This window comes from Saimiri boliviensis, chromosome 18 (genome assembly GCF_048565385.1).
Source record: "Saimiri boliviensis isolate mSaiBol1 chromosome 18, mSaiBol1.pri, whole genome shotgun sequence".
NCBI classification, from domain to species: Eukaryota; Metazoa; Chordata; class Mammalia; order Primates; family Cebidae; genus Saimiri; species Saimiri boliviensis.
In genome coordinates this window covers 27,265,963-27,289,862 of record NC_133466.1, presented here as the reverse complement: position 1 = coordinate 27,289,862, position 23,900 = coordinate 27,265,963, and the positions used below count along the sequence as shown (strand labels likewise).

The window sequence follows — 23,900 nt, the reverse complement described above, 5'->3', positions numbered from 1 at the left end:
TCCAGGTCCCCTCCATCTTTGACACCTATGATTCCATGAATATGGTAATCCCCCTCTTGAAGAAATAGCCATCAGGCTCCAAGTTTAGTACTTAGTATATAATTTTGTTAAAAAAGTTATTTATGACATTTTAGCAATGCATATTTAGGAGCCATTTCCTTCCAGGACTTCTCTTCTACCTGTCTTTTATTATTTCGGATAATAGAAATTTGAAACCAGAAAGAGATATGTTAGCATTATTCTTATATTCGTAGACTCAGGGTTAAAATAAAATTGGCTCCTTTGGTTTGGGGAATAATATCCTCACTGAGACACCTGTGGCTCATTTAGTTTTTAATATTTGCCCACTTTGTATTACTATATTACATACCGAGTGCTGCCTTCCCAGCCAGATGATAAATTCTTACAGGTCTGGGATCATGTTTTGGGGCTCTAAATATCTCTAAAAAAATAAGCTTATGAAAAAATTGTACCAAAGATTTCCTTTTAATCACTGAAATGCAAACCATTTTTCAAAACACCCAATAAAAACAGAATGTATAAATGAATCATTTGTTGTACTGTAGTAAACTGAAGCTCAATTTGGTGTAATTAGTGTCAATTTGTTTTGAATTGACAATTCCTCTTAAAAATCACATGGTATATAGCGAAAAAGTTCTACTTCACAAATAGTTTACCTAGTATATAATTTTGTATATACTAGGTCTTTGTGGTCTTTCTCCCCTTAAAACAATACAGTGAAAAAATAGAGCGCGCACACACACACACACATGACTGTATACTTTGAAAACCAGAATATCTCAGTTTAGAAAGCAAATATGCCAGTCTCACAGCCTTTAGGGACGTCTCCCTTCACTGAGCTCTTCAGCTGTGGTTTTGCTCTATTGTGATGCATATGCTGTGATGGGACTGGTTTGCTATCATAGTCTTTGATATTGGTACTGCCTCTCCAGAGAGATTGCAAATTTTTTGACAGAAAAGACTATGTATTTTATGTTTCTTTATTTCAAGTGTCTAACAGAGTTTTATTTATTTAGAAAGACCTCAATTAATAGTTGCTGTAATTATGCAGGTAGGGCAATAGACACATTACCCATTGAAAGCTCATAATAAAATCAACAAATGTTAGGTCAGTTTATTAAACTTCCTAACTGACAAAACAAACAATGGAGAAATAGCTATCTTTATGCTAATTAAACAACTGTAAATTTTGTATCTTGTTTCTCTGCTGTGGAAGGATATATTTTGATCTTTTAGATATTGCCGTAGAGTTTAATCTGGGATCTTATGTGATGTAGGATATTTCAAGATTCAAAATGCTTTTAATTCAGCTAAAATAACAAATTTATTAGATAATTAAATTATTTTCTATATCAACACTGCTGTATACATTAAAATGGGAGGCAGCTTTGAAATTATTGAAAAAAAGATAGATTTTTATTAATAGTAATTTATGTGGTATCTAATTCATGTCTCAGAAATACACATACAAATAATCCTTAAATTATATCTTTCATTCATATTTGAAGAACTTTGGCTTTTTTTCAGAGGAAAACTATCCTAGACCTCTAACAGCACAGTAAATAAAACATTTATAAAGGTAGGTAGTATAAAAAGGACAGTCTAGAAAAATGTATATAAATCAGAAGCCTGAGAGTTCTTTTTAATATTCAGGATGAGAAGTAATTTTTCTCATTAAAGTCCCATGGTGTGAATATGATAGTTCAATATTTTATAAATAATTAATAAATTATTTCCTACAACTTATGAGTGTTTTGACAATTGAAGCTATGTTTGGAATATGAGTATATGTCTGTCTATGTGGAGAATAGATGATGATAAATGCCTGACACTGTGTGCCTTGAAAAAGACTAGGCAAAATAATTTCTAAATTTTACAGAGGGCAGAAACAATGTTTAGTGGGATTCTTCATGGTACAAATTTGAAAGTGCCTGTTGGAAGCACTTCTTCATGCTTAAATCTGAATGGTATTAATAATAATATTATATGATACAAATAATGAGCTTGGAAGAGGTAAAATCTTGCAGAAAGCATGCTAGATGCTTTGCTTGTTTAAGCTTCACAACAACCCTACAATGTAGACATTAACATCCCCTTTACATTTGAAATAACTGGATCTTAGATGTTTAAGAACCTGAAGGAAATAAGTTTTGAAAATAAATCTGATCCCAAATCCCTCACACGCTAAACTTTATGCTCTTTTATTGCATCATGTTGATTTCTTGTTCTGAGGAAAAAGTTACTTTTCCTTTTGCTATCTATAATATAAGTAGTTCTTTGCATACTGGTTCTGGCACTGTCTTACGCAGAATCTTCCAATAACTGCCAGTCACATAGTGACAATTATGCTTGATTAAGCAGATCCAGTAAGTAATTGATCGACTTCTTCCCATAAATGCTGACATTCTGCAGCCAAAGGGAAAAGCACACTTGCCATGATTCTGAGCACTCTGGGCATCTCCCCTCATCCCTCCCAATAACACCAGGCCCTGAGTCTCCTAAGATCAATGTTCCCAGAGTCCTAGACTCAGCCCGGGTTCCAGGGTTTCTGTCAAATTCTTCCTGGGTAACTTGAGATTTTGAGGTCTGAGTACTACAGGCAGGCAGGTAACAATTTATGAGATTCAAGGGTATCATTCAGCAAGTATCATTGTTGCTATTGGTCATTCTATTCCAGATAATTCATTGTTAGTGATGTTGAAGTCTTTACCGTGTTCCAGAACCCTCTAGAAATACATAGGAAAGAGTGCTTTGAAAATTATTAATGCATGCTATTATGAGAATATAAATATCCCCTCAAGATAACCTATAGCTATTGGCTAGCACATTGTTTTATAGTATTTCGATCTGATGATTTCAGTAGTTTCTCAAAAGCTGGCCCAACAGTCATATGTATCAGAATTGCTCAACAATCTCGATACCCCTCTGGGGACTATCCCCCTGCCTCACATTATCATACCCTCTAACAGAGTATTAGAGTAATATAAGTAGCTTAATGTAATAAAGCTTAATTTTGTGTAGCACTCAAATGGGGATCAAGCAACATTCCTGAATGGCTTTCCTCTAAAAATGACCCAGGGATTTGAGCTCTTCCTTTGGAAGGCTCCCTGTTTCAGAGTTCCTTGCTTCCAGCCACATAGGTAAAGGGGTGAAGGGAGACAAAGAAAGAGTAAGGAAAACCTAATGAAAGGAGTACTTGGATCTCAAAGCAGAAATTTTGAGTCAGGCCCTAATTTTGGCATGAACTGATCACAGGGACCCAACTGAATGCAGGGGGACTGGGAATATGCCCAGGAGGCTAACAAACACGGCTGGGGGAACGAACACATAGAATTTTCTCTGCCTCATAAGTTATGTGAGTAAGGCTGATTAGAATAGAGAAAAGCAAAGTCAAGTAACCATGCCACATTTTGATGGAAATGAAGTTTTAATGCGTACCTAACAATGCCTTTATAGTTAATATAAGCCTGTACAAAGAAGATGTGATCATAATTTGACTTTTAGGCAGGTTGTTTTCCTTTCTGCAGTAGAGTCTTTGGAAAAATTTAAATGGGAAGTATTAATAAGGAATATCTGAAACCAGGGCCAGCTTCATGTAACCTGTCTTGTTGCACAGGGCTGTGCTCTCACAAAGGTCCACATTTGGCTTAATGCTCTGCTATTGTATTGCTGTCTTAAAATTCTTAATCATTTGGAACAAGAGGTCATGCATTTTCATGTTGCACTGGGCCCTTATTCTAAGCACTCAGGCTGTCTTCCATTATATAGCTGGTCCTACCTGAAACTTGTGCCTTATCAGTGCTTAAAATTGAGACTTCAAGGATAAAATGAAGACACAGTCTTTAAGATGCCATCAATGCTAATTGACCTTTTAAAGAAGACAAGTTACAATAATAAAGTTCGACGGGTGGGGGTGTGGGCTCACACAGGTGCATTTGAACATGAGCCTGTGCAAAGTTTATTAGGGGCAATTTGTTTTAATTGATATTCATTGGGCATCATTCCATTGTTTATTCTTAACTACTCATGTGAAGAGTTGGTTGATGTCAATTGCACAAACATTTGTTTCAGATAAATGGGTGTTTCAGTTGGATAAATTTTAATTAAGCAACCTTTGCTGTACAAGTAGTTGCTTTTGAAGCCAAGAGGAAAATGGCTATAATTTATTAATTCTACAATCCAGAATCTGAAGATATTGAATCTTGTCTACTCTAACCTTGAATATAATTTTCCCTGTGAATGTCCTAAATATTTGGCCACAAAAATAAGGAATACAAAAAATTCCAATGTAGTGTTAAATTCTTCTACTGCAAATACCTAGGCACAATTTAATTATTCTCAAGCTTATATATACAGAACTTGATTGCTGAGGCTGCTAGGCAAAGTAGTCAAACATCTTGAATTTCCAGATCATTTGGTTCTGAAATAATTTATTTGTAATTGCTGCTTCAACACCACTTGTATACATAGTAGTTTATCACATTTCACAGGGATGTATTCATTTACACAGATGCCAAAGGACCACACTGAACTCTCAACTCCTTGAGAACAGGTGTTGTGTCTAATTTTTCCCAGAGCCTAGAAGATTTACCAGGTACCTAGAACATATTAAATAAACAGTTAATGAGGGAATGTAGGAACAAATAAATCATGATACAAAAAATCATTTTTTTTTTCAGGGTGTGGCAAAGCATATATCTACAGGCCTTCAAAGAACTTTCTGCTTTTAATAAAGCCAAAATCAGAGTGTTTTTGCTTTGCAAGAACATTTTAAAGTTGTATAATGCTCTTTTTTTTTTTTTTTTTTTTTTTTGAGACGGAGTTTTCGCTCTTGTTACCCAGGCTGGAGTGCAATGGCGCGATCTCGGCTCACCGCAACCTCCGCCTCCTGGGTTCAGGCAATTCTCCTGCCTCAGCCTCCTGAGTAGCTGGGATTACAGGCACGCGCCACCATGTCCAGCTAATTTTTTTGTATTTTTAGTAGAGACGGGGTTTCACCATGTTGACCAAGATGGTCTCGATCTCTTGACCTTGTGATCCACCCGCCTTGGCCTCCCAAAGTGCTGGGATTACAGGCTTGAGCCACCGCGCCCGGCCTGTATAATGCTCTTTAGCCTGTAACAGCTATGTTCCGAGTGGGGATGACAGAGAGAATAATCTTATTACATGGAAATTTAAAACACCTGAGGGATAAAAATAGCATCTACTTAACTGTTAAATTCATAAATTCGTTACTTTATTGAAGAATATTTCTTTCCTGTTTTTTAAAAAATTGTTAAACATATGCAACACATGTATAAGAAAAGAACGGTATGCATAAGTTTTAAGGGATATAGATGTTTATATGTATTTGTATTAAACTTACTACTAATAATCTGCTTTTTCCTATGGTCCACTGGTAAATGCCAAGAATAGGTATCACAATCCTCTTGTTTAATACTGGAAATAGTTTATTTGCTGTATTAGTTTCCTGTGGTTGCTATAACAAATTAATCACCAACTTGGTGGTATAAACCAACAGAAATTAATTCTCTCCTGGTTTTGGAGGTCAGTCAGAAATCAGTATCAATGGACTAACATCAAGGTAGGTCTGCAGGGCCATACTTCCTCTGGAGGTGCTAGAGTAGAATTCATTCCTTGCCTCTTCCAGCTTCTGGTGGCTGCCAGCAGTCCTTGCTTATGGTTACTTCACTACAGTCATCAAGGCCAGCATCTTCAAATCTCTTTTTGCTCTCTTCCAAGTATCTTTTCCTTTCCATGGGTTACGTCTCCCTCTGTCTTTCTCTTATAAGGACACTTGTGATTGCATTTAGGGGCCCACCCACACAATCCAGGAATAATCTCCCTATTTTAAAATCCTTAATTTAGTCACATGTGCAAAGACCCTTTTCCCAAATAAGGTGACATTTATAAAGTTCCATGGATTCAAATCTGCTGTCTTTGGGGAGCAATGATTCAGCCTCCTACACTTGCTCTGCCCAATATTCTCATTAATGACTAAGTAATGGGATTTTAGATGACATACCCTAGTGTACTTTTCTCCACGCTCCCTGACACAGGAATAATGATACTGTGTAATACTTGAGCGTTGGAAAACTATCAAGTAAATAACACTATCAAGAAAACACTGCCTGAGGAAGCAGGCTTTGGCAAGTAGGGATCAGAGATGGAGCTCATAACTTCATGATAATACTTCCTATAAATTAAAGTAATGCTAATTGTCTCCCCCAAAGCAAGGCCATTAAGCCGCTTACTGCTCCTACCTTAAGAATTTATTTTGATATTTCCTGTGGCCGTAACTTTTCAATGGTCTTTTACTTTTTACCCAGAGGGGATGTAAACGCCTCTCTGACAGTCCTTTCTTATATATTTCATCTCAAAATATACAAGAGAGGGAAATAAATGCACAAATAGGTCCTGATAACCTCTGTAGCCATCCAAGACAAAAGGCTCTAGAAGATTACAATAGGTAGAGCTTCATTTTGAAATACAAAACCTACCAGATGGAGAAAAATAAGTAAATATGCATTCCCTAGCTAAACAACTGAACTGTTAGTGACCTTGTCACTAACCAGGGAGAGATTTTCTATTTTATTTATTTCCATTGTGCTGAGGTAAGGCCATCTTAACCATGAAAGAAGGTGTTGCATTCCTTCAACACATTTCTATGAATCTCCTACTATGGACCAGACATATTGTGTCAAAAGCACTGGCTAAATTAGTTGCTTTCTTTCACCCTCTCTGCCTGTAGTTTTTTCATGTAATTTGCAAGTTTAGAACTTTGCAAAGTCCAATGCTTGGTCATTTAAATCTGAGCCAAGGTCACATAAGGACAATTTAGAGTGAGAGAGAAAAGGAAAAAACAAGAAAGCTAAGTTTCCTGAGTGTCCTTTAGCACGTTCCTTGTTCTGAGGGCTAATGTACTGTAGCAATTCATCAGTCATTCTAATAGTCTTTTAACTTCTGTCAGAAAGTCTACTAAATGCTAACATTTTAAATGTTTAATATTCTAAAACATATTTTCATTAATCATGCAAATTATCCGGGCATCCATACTTTACAGCAACCTCTTTTGAGACGAAGAGGTCTAAGAGTTTGTGTATGAGAGCCTGATGTAGTGAGTGATAATGTAGATGAAATATAATTTAGAATTAAAGAATTTTGAGAGTAAAAAATTGCTAATATAATTTCAGTATCTATATGCTATCATATTTATACATACCCCTGAAATGCTATTAATGTCAGATATTTCTCATTGGGTAGCAAGCAGCCTGAAATATGCACTTCCTTTATTCTGCTTTACCATGTGGCTGCTGGATGGATATTAATATTGGTGGGTGGTGCATTTTCCCAATACAGATGACCCTGTGTTTCATAGCAAAGTGGTCAGTGGATTTGTTTATTAGTAAAGGAGAGAAGAAGTGTTAATTAAGTGTTAATTGCAGTTAGGTTGGCCTGAACTGCAGCGCAAAAACCTCCACTTATATGCTGCCAGTCATTGCACTTCCAGAAATTCTTAGCTTCTTGGAAAAAGGAGAGGTATGTGTCTGGGCCCCATGAAACAGGTGGATTAAGAATTGAAAGGGTACAAGACATGAATTTTGATGGAGCTAGTGGAAATTCTTTACCCTTTTCTCTTTTCTTTCCCCTCCCCTCCCCTCTCTTCTTGTTTTCTTTTGTTTCTTTTCATAAAGCAAGTTGATTGCCAGCAAGGCTAGTGGCTGGTAGTGAAATAGAAAAAAATGATCAAGACCATGTACATGTAGTTACACCGGAGTCACAGAGCTCACTGGATTCAAGCACATGATCTAAGTATTTAGAAGTCATGAGGGATGGTGGATCACTGTACTAGTCCAGCTACCAGCAGGAAACACAATCGAATTAGAAAATTCCAGGAAGGCTTATTTATAAAGGGACAAATTACAAAGGTGTGGGCAAAGAGGAGGGCAGGGGAACCAGTAAGTGCTGCGCCGGTAGTGGGAGCTAACAGCTACAAAGGTGTTACTCAATCTTCTAGACCCTAAAAGATGAGGGGAAGGAGCAGTTACTAGAATCTCAAGGAAGGAGAGTCATGTAAAAGGTCACCTTGAAAGGACTAGTGACCTTTGACTAAGGGAAGCACCAGCACAAGGTGACTTCATAGAAGAACGGATACCCTGACCTCAGTCCTCAGGGAGAGAAGGGACTTTCTGCTCACGGAGCCCAGCAGGAACCTGAAGAGACGGAACCAGAATATAGTAGGTTATGCAGCTTAACATCTCTGAGTGAATATCCAGGCTTCACAAGTGGAGAGTAGATTGGGGAGGGGAGTCAGAAACAGCTCATTTTACTATGAATGCTACTTCTTTCATTGTGTGTTGCCAAAACTCATAACCACCCTTTGAATGATTTCATATAGTCATATGTTCTTTCTTTTTTTTTTTTTGGAGACAGAGTCTCACACTGTGTCACCTAGGCTGGAGTGCAGTGGCACCATCTCGGCTCAGTGCAACCTCTACCTCCTGGTTCAAATGATTCTTCTGACCCAGCCTCCCAAGTAGCTGGACTACAGGGGTGTGCCAACACATCCAGCTAATTTTTGTATTTTTAGTAGAGATGGGGTTTCATCATGTTGACCAGGCTGGTCTTGAACTCCTGACTTCAGATGGTCTGCCGGCCTCGGTCTCCCAAAGTGCTGAGATTACAGGCATGAGCCCCGACTCCCGGAGATTTTTTTTTTTTTAACCATTTCCTATATTTTCTTTTATCGTTGGTTTGCCTTAACACGATTTTTAGCAGCATTGCTGTATCTTCAGTATACCAACATGAACCACCTTAGCCCCTGAGTAATCAGATATTTAAGAAAAATACACAAATGCAATCCAGACAGTTCATTATTCTCCCTATATTGCTGTTTCAGATTAATAGTGTGCTTTTAAATTTCTGTGGTTTGTATTGCTAAAGAAACACTTAAGACTTCACTTTTTTACATAGTTTGCCTTCTAATTGTATTTCTCTAGTAAAATATTTAACCATTACTTCCTGAATCATGGATTCTAAGGTGCAATAAAAATCCAAAGGAAAATATATTTGTTTTATACAGACACAGATTTTTTTCCCAGAGCTTTCAATGACTGCTGCAGAAATGACTGAGTAAAGGTTTCTGGAATGAATAGTTGCAGAAACTTACTGTCATACAGAAGTCCGTGCAGCCCCGGGTAAAAGTACTTATGTATCTCCTTTTGTTGAGTTCTCTATTTTTTTTTTATGAATCTGCATGTTGGGGGAAAACTTCCATCTGCTCTCTTTTAGCTGATTCTATCACATTTTTGAGCTGTGCATCATTACAGAGCTTCAGAGAAAGATGATCATTTACATTACATATGGATATAAAGTAGAGAAGGAGTTGATGAATTGCAAACAAGTATAATTTATATGAACAAAGTGTGCCAGAAGTGCTTTTCACCCCATTTTACTCGGCAACGGGGATGATTCCTGCCCATTCACTTGGCCTAGTGCCCAAGAACTCAGAAAGGAAACGATCCTGTTAGCCTTACACATCAGGATTCTACACCTGCCCTATGAGGAAATGGGGCCTTGCACTCAGGCCCATCAGGGACCCCTGAAGGTCAAAAGAAACCACTGTATATACTAATGTAATTTTTTAGATTCTTCCCTCATGGTTTCTAAACTTATTATGTACCTCACACAGACCTTCTGATACTCTACCTTCTGATACTGTTGGGAATTCAAATGTGAGAAGTTTGCAGTATGAGAATAGGGAAGTGGGGTTATAATTAGGTCATACATGTTCCTGGTAGCTTCTCAGCCTCTTTCTGCACATTGATTTCTCATGACAGATTGTTTGCCTACATGTTCATAAGCTTCATAAATAGGTAGATATCTACATTTAGGCTGCCTTCCTAAGGGCTTCTCTGTTGTCTGTATCATAATGAGTTGTGACCCCATAATCTTTAAGAGACCAGGGTCCAGGGTGCAGTAATACCAGTAATAACCCCAAAACTTTTATTTATGTTTTTCACTCATTCATTAGGCGTTTATTTGTAAATCCTTCATTCTTCAAAAATGAGAACTCCAGCCAGGCGTGGTGGCTCATGCCTGCAATCCCAGCCTTTGGGAGGCAGAGGAGGGCAGATTGCCTGAACTTAGTAGTTCAAAAGCACCCGGAGCAACATGGTGAAACCCTGTCTCTACTAAAATACAAAAAAATTAGCCAGGCATGGTGGCACACACCTGTAATCCCAGCTACCAGCGTGGGTGACAGAGTGTGAGACTCCCCCTTGCGGGGGGAAAAAAAAAAGTACTCCAATCAAGCTAGGTGTGAGGAATCAAAGCTAAATATAATGCACTTTGATTTAATGCACTAAATATAATGCAGCTTCTTCCTAAGGTGGTCAGGAGTAAACAAAGAAATATTCTTTCATGAAGAAATAGTCATTCATCTGAGAAGTTCTGTTAAGTCAGCTAACTCTCTCATTGCTTCTGACAAACACAGTTGTCCTAGTTCTGAGACAATTTGTGTCTTAAGAACTTCAAATGCTGACAAGTCCATGCCTGCATTGTGGTAGCATGTACACTGCTTCCACTGAATATCCAGACATCAATGAGTAAAATGAAGTAGTGGATATAATAACAGTAGTTGTTTTTATGCACATACTGCATGCATTGTGCTGTGTGCTTTACACACATTATCTCGCTTGACAACATTTTGTAGATTAAAAAAAAAAAAAGACTAAGCTTAGAAGATAAATGTCCTGGCCAGGCCTGGTGGCTCACACCCGTAATCCCAGTACTCTGGGAGGCCGAGGTGGGTGGATCATGAGGTCAAGACATCGAGACCATCCTGGCCAACATGGTGAAACCCTGTCTCTACTAAAAATACAAAAATTAGCTGGGTGTGGTGGCGCACACCTATAGTCCCAGTTACTTGGGAGGCTGAGACAGGAGAATTGCTTGAACCTGGGAGGCGGAGGTTGCAGTGAGCCAAGATCATGCTACTGCACTCCAGTCTGGTGACAGAGCAAGACTCTGTCTCAAAAACAAAAGAAGATAAATGACCTGCCCAGAGTCACACAGTTCTCAAACAAGATGGTTCAACTCTATGACCTCCTCTAGTCTCTACGTTTAGGTCAACACTGGGTATGATCAGAGGAATTCAGTAGTTAAACAGGAGGTAACATAAAAGGAAAGTTACTTTTATCTCATTTCTATAGACAAATTCCTGGTCAAGTTTAGAAGCTGCTGTTCGTTTACCTATATTTAGTCTCTATTCATTTTGCTCTCAACCTTTACATGATGGTAGCGTGACTTCCTACTTTATGAAAGGGTACTTGAAGTCTGTATGCAAATTAGTTATGCAAGTTTCTTTGATGGTTGTGGGGAGGATGGAAGTGCGTGTTTGTGTGAAATGATGGAGTATCTACAATTTCTTCGTATTAGTTTTCTCAGAACTTCTGCTTGTAACGGAAGTTTCTCAACATGAAATGTCATCAAGTTGGCCTCACTCAGGAAGTTGCAAGGCACTTGACTATAACCTCAGTAAACTGTACGTTTTCTGAAATCCTGATAATCTTTAGCTGCCTATCTTTTGAAATTTTAAAAGTTATTTTATTTCTGAACTAAACTCCTTGGCAATTTAGTTGATTAAAAAATATAATAAAATACTTCAGAGTGAAGATATATTCATGTTTACATTAGCAATAGAACAAGGGAAACTCAGAATTTAAATGATCTGATTTTTATATTCATCAAAAACTATTATGATTTTATTTATTTATCTAGAATAAAATTCCTCTAATCATGCATACTGTCACAACATACTTGAATTTGGAAAGACAGGGAATCTCTGGGATCAGAATAACTGTTGCATCATAGATACACAACCGTGTGTATATGAAAGACTCAGTGGGTTCCAATGAGATAAGCTGCGGTGTGATTCTCATGTAGTTTTCTAGTTAAAAAGACCTTTTTTGGCATAGTCTTGGACAACATACATGTTCCATGTTTAAATATGGCTTAGTGAATAAATCAACAAGTGAGACTAGAAATGTCATCAGGATTTATCCTAGAAACACAAAGACAGCATCATGATCCTGTCATTATTAAAGTATTAATTCTTTAGCCATCTTAAAAGACTCAGACTCATGTTTCTCACTCAGTCAAAAGCAGCAGAAGGTCCAAGTTCCTCAACTACTTCCCAACTTTGAATGAGCTATTTCTTATCTTTCTGCTCCGCTTTATTCAGCTTTCCATAGCCAAGTGAAAAACCTGTCTTCCTTCTGTTGATGTTCCCTCCCCCACATAGAGGGAGCTGAGACTAGAGCTGCAGGGGCACGGTGAGGAGCTGTGAGTAAAGGACGGACAGGAGCACACCCTTAATGTGGAAGATATGCCCACTATACACGTGTCCTTTCCGTTGCAGAACTGCAGATGAAGGCTTCCTGCTGACCACTTGAACCCCATGGTGTCTTCTTTTTAGGAATCCAATCTCTCTTCCTCTGTTTCAATCTCCTCTAGGCCTCTGCTGCATTTCCTCTCAAAAGTATTCCCTTAAGTCCTTCACCAGACCTTCATTTTTAAGGGGTTGAAGTTGTGGCTGAGTACATGTCATGGCGATGGCCACTCTTTTAAAGTCAAGTAGTTTGTTACTTGCTTCCCAGCTTACAATTTCCTGGCATCTCCATAAAGAAACTATCCTCTCTTGATCTCCCTGAGGCAGTGGGTTGATTAAAGTTATAAAATTATGGTTAGTGACTGCTGTGTTTAAGGACACCCTAGAATATTCAGTTTGGGGGAATAGCCTTAGCAAGAGTGGGGTCATGATGGAGGCAGCATCTTGGAAAACTGAAATTGACACACCATTTCACACCATGAAGCGGAGAAGAATAGAGCTAGACATGTGCTTTATGCCTCACTTGGGAGCTGCATATGCAGTTAAATTTCAGGGGTCTGGAAAAATAGGCAGGCATTAACAATGTAATGCTGTCCTCCAGCATTTGAAGTAACACTTCGTGTTTCCTGGTTTTTTTTTTTTTTTCTAAGATATTAGGCTTTATTTGTTTAAAAAAAAAATAGGTCACTTTGGAAGGTACTTACCTTTAGTTTGAGTGGATCAATTTAAATAGAGATGGACTCTATTATATGAGAAGAATCATCATATTCAATGCCTCCTAGCAAATATTTCTTAGTCCCCCACTCTGTGCCAGGTATTGTTAGGCACCAGAGATTTAAAAGGCTAAACAAAATAATCTCTGTCACAAAGAGGTCACAGTTTTACGGAAGGGCAATTGTCATACAAATAGATAAAGCATAATATGACAAGTGCTATGACCCACAATTTACAAGTTGCTATGGAAGCACAAAGAAGAGAGCACCAAAGGGAATCATGGAAGGCTTCACAGAGTAAGCGACCTTCAGTTTGGAGAAAGGAGGGAGACTTCCTAATGTGGAAAATAGCAGGAGACACTCCAGGAAAATAAATAGCATATGAAAAGTCACAAAGAGAAGAAAATAGCAAGTCTATTGTTATGACAGGAGTGTATATTGAGAGGTGTGCGTGTATGGTGTTGGTGGTGAGGGGGTAGTTACAATTCATAAGGTAGGTAAAAAGTAAAAAAGTAAGGAGAGGCCTTACACAGCCTGGAAGAACGTTTGAATATTATACTCAAGACAATGAGGAGTCATCTAAAACTTTGAAGCAGAAAAGTACCTGACTTGATTTGTGGGTTAGAAAGATTTATCTGGAGGCTGTGTGGAGGATGGATGAGATGGTAGGGATCAGTTGGAAAGCTACTGCAATATTCCACGCATGAGATCATGAGGATCCAAACCAAGACAATAACCATGAAAATGGATAGAACACCATGAATATGAAAGCATTTTTAGAGGTAGGATCCATAGGGCTTGATTACTTACTGATTTTGTCTGAGGAGAATATATGTGAGATGAAGCAAGAAGTGATTTTCTGCTTTGATGACTGGCTGGGTGTTAGTGGCAGTAAAGAGAAGTTGAGAATAAAGAAGCAGAGAAAAATTTGTAGAGAAAATCAATAGTTTGGTTATGTTGAATTGAAGTTTCCCGGGGGTATCATGTGAGTCAGATAAATATCACCAGGGTTTAGGGGACAGATGAGGCTGAGATTATTGCTATGGGAGACACTTATATTACAAAAAGGGAGGGATGTCTGGGAGGAGGTATTTTCTCTAAAGTCCAACACTAAAACCCCTAAGTACCACTACTCTGGAAAATGCAATGTGCAAATAGTTCTTTTTATTATTAACATCAGGGTATGTCAAACTTAAAAATATTTACACTTAAAGATGAAAACATCTGCATAATTATTACAATTGGTTTCACTAAGTCAGAAGTGACAACACATTATCTATACTTTTATACCAGAAAACAAAGTGAAGAAACCAAGAAAACATAATTACTAAAATGCCACTGTGGATCAGGATAAAATGTGTCCAATATTAACTCACACTTTCCCAATTAGTATAAAAATGAATATAACATTGCTTGGACCACTTGTTTCCACAGAGATTTCTCTATTACTATTCGTTCAATAACATACAAATTCAAAACTGGCAGGTATGAAAAAAGGTTACTTTGTTTTTTGCAGGTACTGTATTTATAAAATAAAGCATACATCACACATACCGAAGTCTTACATTATACCTTTCTAATACATGCAAGTGAAATATTAACATATAGCATTTAAAATAATAAATATGTGTTTTATTGACAATAATTTGGAATGTTAGAGATACAAAATTTTATGTACAATTATTCAGATTAAAACATTTAAACTCTAGGTTTTATTTACAAATATTTATTTCCTCTCCTGGTTTGATGTTTTAGCTCAAGAAGAGTTAAAATGGAACTCATCTGTAGGTATACAGTTGAGAATGTGTGTTCAGTTGCTTGGCTCTGTGATAGTAATCTTATGTACCATGTCGGACAGATTTTCAGACTCCAGATCCTCTTTGCCAGTATCTGAATTTCCTGATGAGATATAACAACCAGAGTCCCTTAGGCAATCATCTAACTGTGACTTATTTAAGCAGATGTCTGGGCTCAAGGATAGGGGCACAGGTTCATTTTCTGGCTCCTGAGTAACTGTAAATGAAAAAAAGGGCAGGAGTTAGGTAAAGCAAAGAAAAATTGTATTCATGTACTCATTCACTTTCAAGCATTATCCTATTTTAACTGTTCCAACCATGACTTCATTACAATGGAAAGTTCTGCAAGTGAAAGATATCTTTGTTTATTACAAAAGAGATATTTGCACTCAAACTTCAAGTTACTGTTTGATTAGAAGCCAGAGTTTGCCCTTCATTGTTCACTTTCAGTTTCATGGAATTCATGTGAACTGCCTGCATAAGCAAAGATCAATATGGACTCTCATTTTACATTAATAATAAGTTGCCAGAGAAAGCAGATTGTATCCACAGTGTGACTGATGCCTCATCCAAATACTCCTTAAAGTATCGTTAGATAAAGGCACTTATAGTTTAAATGCACAATCCAAGTCAATAGTGATCTTTGTGAACAATTTTAGATTTCTGATAATGTGGATTAATTAATAAAATACCATTATGGGTAAGAATGTACAGTAGGACTTCAATTATTTGGAATTTAATAAAACTTTAAGTGTTCAGAATTTTCCTATGTTTGCATTTATCACAAAATAGAAGAAACCAGATTGGTTTTATAAAGTAAAACACCAAAATTTCCACCGAATCTACCTTATTAATATTTAGTTTGTCTTCCATATCTTTGTCTGTAGTCCTGAATAATAATCACTTATTTTCAGTCATAATTCTGCCTTTTTAAAGCAGTGTTCTATATACAATAGGCATTATCTTTTAAAAAAAGATTAATAATAGGGATAAAACAAAATACATTTTGGAAGAACCCGTAAGCAGCCTATATTTCAAGTGTTACTCCTCTCGATTCCTTTAATGTCAACTTTCTCTCTGTCCTCATGAAGTTTCTTGGTTGGTGTTTCTTTGTATCCTGAGTTGAGCTCAGAGAAGAAATGGATCTCGGGTACTGCCTCTTAGCTGCAGTACCGTATCTTCCTCTTTCCCCTTCTAACCCTGGGGCTTCATCACTGTAGATATTTGAATAGCTCCATATTGAAAGAACCAAGCATACATTTAAGGTTGGGGAAAGGACTCTGCCTTCAGAGGCTATGAGCTTCATCGCATTCCAGTGAGAAGAAAGTAAATCCAAACCTCGAAATCCTTCAAAGAAGGAAATGTTTTTATGTCTAGGAAATTCACTCTTTATTTATATCTATCCCTATATATATCTTGCTTCAAAATGCATTTTCTAGCTTCCATATGTTTTGCCAACATTAGTTTATGATCCACCATGTATATGATTGCCATCAACTTCCATTACATGAGAGAATTGTGCTTTTAGTCACCCTTTTATGTAATGAATTAACTTCTCTTTAATGTATGTGGAATGATGCTATTTATGCACCATCCATGGGAGAAAGAAAAGTGTTACTTAAAACATCTTCTAAATTCTGTAGTTTAGAAGAACACTGTTTGAGAAAAGGCTGGAAGATAATGATAAAAATTAGTCTACTCATCTTCAAAATGAGTCATAACAGTTCCTTTAACCTTTTCCTTAAGGCTTTTATTTGCAGCAGTGAAACCATATTTATGCCATTCTTCTGAATCTTCACATTTGTCCAACAACTTTATTTAACTATAGATTCAAATGTCAGGTATTTGTCTTGTGATGTTGTAACTAATTCTAGATATGAGATGGCAATTTTAATATGCACCTGTTGTGATCGTTATTTTTGAATTTTAGCTACCATGGAAGTGTTTGTGTTCATTATTCATAACAATCTTTAAGTTTGGGGGATTTACTTACTATTCACTAGTCTTCTGAGTATCAGTCATTCACTGTTGTTTCTAAGCCTGTTTTTTATGAAAAGGCAGCATGAAAATGGGACCTTATTCTCTAAAGATTTGTTTTCTCCTGCCTCTGCTTTTCTTATTGCCGCTGAAATGAAATGAGCCAGCTCTGAGTTCCATTAAGCAAGTGTTTCTAGAAAAGGCCAGAGGAATTAGTCCTTTTGTAAGCATTCTGCCACATCAGCAATGATCATCCTATTTGGAGTGTGACCCTCTTAGTCATAATGATTGTGGGGATAAGGCCCCATTTCCCCAGATTCTGTTTGGGCCAATGTTACCTCAATGCATAATTAAAAGAACTGATCTACTTCCTCTCACACTGATATCCTAAACAAGACCTGGCATAAGAAAAACTGTTTGTTCCCAATACTTTGTTCCATTTAGATTGATTACCAATTGTGGGGCTCTCTTCAGGGTATGAAACAGAGGCATTAAGAACTATAATTTCCAAATTTAGTTCTTTTCCTTAAAAAAAAAAATAAGTATTTAGCTTGTTATTTCCCTCTCAGAAGCCTCTGTGCATTCATCTCAATGGGTAACAACGTAAATAAATTAAAAACTGTCTTTACCAGAGAATATGTCATTGTGTAATATTAGCAATAAAAATGTATTTGTTTTTATTTCCACATGAGGAATGCTATATCACATTCTCTAAATTCTAGGAATGGTTTTGTTTTAAATACAGGTCATTTATTGCAGAAACCTTTCATCTGCAATTTTTATGGAAAAAGAAAATAGTTTCTCAGTATGAAAGTTATGCAGTACAGTAATTTACAGAACAGCAGTAATTTGCTAAATGATTTCCTAGTGAAACGAAACCATGGCTATGCCTCCTCAAATGCTTCCCACCAGGCTTGCAATAATTTCAGGCAGGTGATCAGCTGGAACCCCTAAACTGTTAACTATAAAAAGGCAGGTCATTATGTTATATTACAGAGATGAAAGCTGTATCACATTCACTTTTTGTATGTGGAAGATCAAGATTTTCCTTGTCTTGGTTCTTTTCATCCTGACACTAATGACAGGGATTGGCGCACACCTAGGTCTTGTGCTCTGGGTGTTTTTTCCTGCAGAGGAGATGAATTCACACTAATGCATCCACATTTTCTTTCTAAGTCATTTAGTCCCTTCATGTGGCCATGAAAGAGAGTAAAGGTAACTGGCTACCCGGAAATTGAAACCATAACAGTCATCAGTTTTCTCCCATGGTTCAATCATCTGGGCTAACCAGGCAAGTAACACATTGGAATAAGAAACAGGTTTGCGTACAAAATTACAGACTTCCCATAGGATATTTCAGTGCATCTTTTTATACTAAAACGTTTCTGATAATATGCTAGGTTTAAAAAAAGTATACATAATTTATGTATTCTATTATTAAAGTTATATAAAAACATACACAATATGCATATAATTTACAAATGAAAGTGTTCAAATTTGTTAATTTCCCCTCTGTTTCTCAAGTCATCCACATTATTTTTAACAAAAAACTTAAAATAGTATAAATTTCCAATATGGTTTGTAAAGATCTTAAAAGCCATGCATATCCGTATCAGAGTACATTGAAGAATGATTAAATAATTTGAAAAAGGGGCTTTCTTATTGATGCCAGCTGCCAGCAGGCATAATAGTAACTCCAGAAAACAGTATAATCCTGTAGTCTATGTAATAAAAATAAAATAATATTTAAAAATTATTTAGGAAATATTTTATGAAGAGCTCATTTGCATATTAAAATCATGTATTTCCTACCAAAATTGTTATGGAATTGTATAAAGCCCATGGAACAACATTTTAAGATACTGATCAATGTTGAATAAAAAAAAGGGTGTCATGGTGATTAAAACAGAAGACAGCTAATATAATTATTCACAAAATAATTATATTGGAGTTGTGACATTTAATTAATTAAGAAAGGCAATCTCAATTATACTAAAAGTGAAGATAGTTTTAAGGAAATAAAACTAGGTCCTTATTCTGGGAAAAAATTCTCCTATGCTAAGGGAGAAATCTGCCCCACTTTCACGTATTAAAAAGTTAAAGATTCAAAAAAAAAAAAAAAAAAAAAACAAAATTTTGCTTGACTTTTCCAGATTTCTTTGCCCAAACCTTTCAGATTTTATCGTCTCCCTTTATCATCTCACTTGCCTTAGGTTTGAAGCCTCTCTTTCTTTGGACCAAGTACTATAGAATAATGCAGCCTGGAAGGCATAGGAAAATTCCTGGCTAAAGGAATTCCTCAATAAATAATTTTTTAATAAACACAATGCTGTTTAGATTAAGTAAAGAAAATAAAAACTAAAGATCAAAAAAGGAATTTTGTTAAAATTAAATAAAAATACCTTTCAGCTCCATCAATCATCCTCCTCTTTTTCTACATCCTATGGCTGTCTCCAAAAAGGGAAAACCCAGGGATACACATCTTAGGATGTGTATCAACCACATGTTTTAACCTCATTGGAGTCACTCATATAAAAACCCAGCCACTGTCCAGGTAACTGTGGGTATATTTATTTGTCCAGAGGCAGGGTTAACCATGAAGGAAAATTTAGTGGACAACATGTCACGGTTCTCAGTTACTTTTAATTTCATCTAAAGCACATTCTTAAGTTAGTTTAACACTTTAATTCTCCTAAATAACAGTGAATGTTTGGTGTTCATTTCACTTGAATACTAACCTTTTGGAAACACAACAACAAATGAAAAATAGGATTCCATTCATAGGAAAATAACCCATTGCTTCTGTCTCCTTGAGGCTATGAGAGGATATGGAGTTAAAATTACTTCTCCTTTTGCATCTCTCTCTTTGGAAGCCTAGCTTCTAGTGAGACGTGTACCTGGAAGTAGATCTTTTCACTTTCAGCCAGGGCAATCTCCACTTCCACTGTGCTAGGCACTTCAGCAGGGGCAGAGGCATACTCACTTCAGATCACGATAACTCAGCACCTACCCAGGCAATGTCATAAGACTGCTACTCTCCCAACCATACACCCCTATGGAGGGCTTTGGTCCCAGGAAATATTTATCCTCAGTTAAAGTTGTCATATTGGACTGACTATTTTGGTAATAACCAAATAACATTTAAAACTGTCATACATTATTTAATTACGGGCCTTGGAAAATCAATTTCATATTTCTTACAGGTTAATTAAACCCATTTACTTGATGAAGGAATTAAGAACACATTACCCCAAAATATTCTGCTCTGGCATATTGACTATTTTGAGTTCAAGGCTGTTGAAAACAGCAGGTGCAAGAATATCACTGTGGCTTTCCTTTTTTTTTTTTTTAAGAGGGAGAATAATAGGGTCTGACTAGGTTGCCCAGGCTGGTCTTAAACTACTGGGCTCAAGCAGTCCTCCTGCCTCAGCCTCCCAGAGTGCTGAGATTATAGGCATAAGCCACCACGCCCAGCCTGACTTTCCTTCTGTTTCTTAAAAGCAGATGAAATTTCTATGTGAAAGCTATCTTCCTTTTACCAGAAGGAAAGTATCATTCCTATCATCAAGGACAGAAAGTTGAGGCTTAGGGGAATCTGTACAAACAAGCCATGTTAGACAAACCCTTGTCTATCTAACCACTTCACCTAATTAGCTACCCTATTTCAAGCTTCTGTGACTTGTCACATTTTTACAATTTATTATTCTTTGTCTAATTCAGTATACAAGTGTTCAACTCTAACTGCATCTTTGGGTCTTCATTTCCTGTGAGGGCTCCCTTGCCACATGAAATTTGTGTTAAATAAATTTCTGTGATTTTCTCCTGTTGATCTGCCTTATGTCAATTTAATTTTCAGGATTAGCTATTTTAAAAAGCCTAAGAGGGTAGAGACAAAATTTTGCCTTCCCTGTATATGGTACAAACTAGTCTAATTTCATTACATCTATAATTATAGGATTACTCTGCATATTACTGATCTGATATTTGCTTTCACATTTAACATGTTTTGGAAAAACTTTTGTATCAGTAAACAGCATGCTATATCATTTTCTTAACATGACACCTTCAAAACTGCTTTATTGTTTGGGTATATCTTAATTCGTTTAACAGGTTAATTACTGTTGGATGTCCCTATTGTTTTTAGTTATTATCTAAAATGACTAGACTTTTAGCTAGTATTTTTATGCATTTGTATCTTGAACTTAGGACAAATACTTAGAACTGGAACTTCTGGATATAAAAGTGTGCATATTTTAAACATAATAAGTGTTTTATGTTATTGCCCTCCAAAAATGTGCTTATTTACATTCTTGCACACATGCACGGTTAGCATATTCATAAGCTAAATCTTGACAAGATGCACCAATACCGATCTTCTTATTACAAATACTTTAATGTGTGAGGTGGGATTTCAGGCAACTTCATTTTTATAATAATGATAGAAGACTTGCTTACTATTTGGGGATCTTTTGACCTACTCATTTATGATTTACTTATTTTACATGCAATTGGTAGCCATCCACTAATGCAAAGCACAGGACTCTAGGGGCTTTCGGAAAGCAAATGGTAATAGAAGATTCGGTCCTGTTTGGCCAGGGCAATAATTACAAAGCTATGTGTAATACAAAATCACAATGTAATATAAACACAGGTACAGAAGTGCTCTCTATGTACAAGCATTAGAGAGGAGTGCACTATATGTAGGGCATCAGAGAGGTTCTTATGTGACTAAAGTGAAAAATCTGTGAACACTTTTCATTGGAAATTTTCTGGTAAAAAAGTAAAAATCCTTATACTTTATTTTATTGTTTATTGTATGATATAGAATAGGGTATCCATCATAGATAAAAGTTTGGAGGTAAAGTTAAAAAGAAATCTGAAGAAATTAAATTATATGAGGGCAAACAACTATGACTATAGATATTAAATACATATTGATAAATACATAAAGTAAAATGCCTGCATGCTTTCTCTACTTTGTCTGTGTGGACAGCTAGCATAGCTTTTCTTTAAATCTGTATATTTCTTGAATCTAGATGCAAATCATATGGCAAGTGGGTTGGAAACTCCAGGTACACATGTCAGGGGCTAGGGCACCAGGCTATGCTGGCACACTCTTAGGCCAACTGCTGGACTGCTGCTTGGCATAACTACAAATCTCCCCTGCTGACAGCTTGTGTTCCAGGCTCCTGGCTGTGGCCTGCCATTTGCCCTGCATCAATTTGGGCAGGCAGGCAGGCAGACAGGAAGGCACAACTGGGGATGGTTGAGCAACGAGGGGCTGCTGTGACCACAGCTGGTATCAACATTCTGGCACACAACCCACCCCTTCCCCTTCCTCCTCATTTGGCACTGGAACCAGAGTTTGCAGGTACCTCAAATGCATTGTATACAGATTCTGTAAAGTTTGCTTATTCTGTTATTTTTTTTTTTCAATTTTAAATTTAATTATCCCTGTACTCTAGAGAAAACAAGGTATTTCCATCACCCATTTTCCCCAAGGACAATAGTACATATTTTCATAGACCCAATTATAAGACACAGCTAAGTGCTTCTAAATGTGGAAAATGAGGAGCAAGTGTAGAATAATGAGAAAATGTTTACTATACACAACAGTAAACTATCTTATTATTCTAAAGAGGCACCTCAGAGTAAGGCAAAGGGGACTAGAAGATTGAGTTTATGGAACAACACACACACACACACACACACACACACACACACACAGAGTCTCTATCTCTCTCTGTTCTCTTTCTTTTTTATTTGGGAGTATTTACTCCCAAAGTAAACAAAATTTTAAATTCATATGATAAACAGAAAAACCCTAAAGTGTACAAAATAAACAGATCCTGCTCTCTCATTCCTTCAAGAGCTGCATCTCACCCCAATTTTTCTTCTCCCTATAACCTCACCTAGATTCCCAGTGAAGGGAACTGATGACCTAATTCCTCTCAGTACTAATGCAGCACAGGACAAACTCCAAATATCTATGCTGGTCTTGCTGGGATTGCAGAACCCCATTGTGGTTGTCTTCCTCTAGAGGTAATCCTGTGACCAGCACTAACACCACATGCCAGCCCTTTTATTAGCTTGTTGGAGAAGCACCTTTGCTTCCTGCGAGGCAGTGACCTAGATACCATCTCACACCAGTTAGAATGGCGATCATTAAAAAGTCAGGAGAGAACAGATGTTGGAGAGGATGTGGAGAAATAGGAACACTTTTACACTGTCAGTGGGAGTGTAAATTAGTTCAACCATTGCTGGAGACAGTGTGGCAATTCCTTAAGGATCTGGAATCAGAAATGCCATTTGACTCAGCAGTCTCATTACTGGGTATATACCCAAAGGATTATAAATTATTCTATTACAAAGACACATGCACACACATATGTTTATTGCAACACTGTATACAATAGCAAAGACTTGGAATCAACCCAAATGTCCATCAATATAGACTGAATAAAGAAAATGTGGCACATATACACCATGGAATACTATGCAGCCATAAAAAAGAATAAGTTCATGTCCTTTGCAGGGACATGGATGAAGCTGGAAACCATCATACTCAGCAAACTAACACAGGAACAGAAAACCAAACACTGCATGTTCTTACTCATAAGTGGGAGTTGAACAATGAGAACACATGGACGCAGGGAGGAGAACATCACACACTAGGGCCTATCAGGGGTGGGGGGGCGGATGGGAAGGGATAGCATTAGAAGAAATACCTAATGTAGATGAAGGGTTGATGGGTGCATCGACCCACCATGGCATGTGTATACCTATGTAAGAAACCTGCACGTTCTGCACATGTATCCCAGAACTTAAAATATAATAATTTAAAAAAAGTATAATCCAGTTTACAGTTGCAAGGTCAAAGTGGGTACAATGCTATTTATCTTGGGCTAAGAAGAGAAAAGGAAAGTTTTTTTTTTTTTGGCTTTAAATCTTAGAAGTCTGGTTTTTTTTCATGTTTTGTACCCCATTCTCTTGGTCCTTCTA

The 23,900-nt window shown here is 36.9% G+C and overlaps 1 protein-coding gene across 3 annotated transcripts in view; it reads right to left on the bottom strand.

Moving 5' to 3' along the window:
- Nucleotides 1–11,794: 11,794 nt before the first annotated feature.
- Nucleotides 11,795–23,900, bottom strand: part of SAMSN1 (SAM domain, SH3 domain and nuclear localization signals 1) — a 330,513-nt gene continuing 318,407 nt past the window's right edge. Inside the window, exon 22 of one of the 3 annotated variants that reach the window (XM_074389483.1) lies at nucleotides 11,795–15,138. In XM_074389483.1, the coding sequence (XP_074245584.1) occupies nucleotides 14,936–15,138 (203 nt within the window). In that variant the 3' untranslated portion in view covers nucleotides 11,795–14,935. The remainder of the gene's footprint in view (nucleotides 15,139–23,900) is intronic. The other 2 variants (XM_010344882.3, XM_010344881.3) reach the window with 2 other exon arrangements.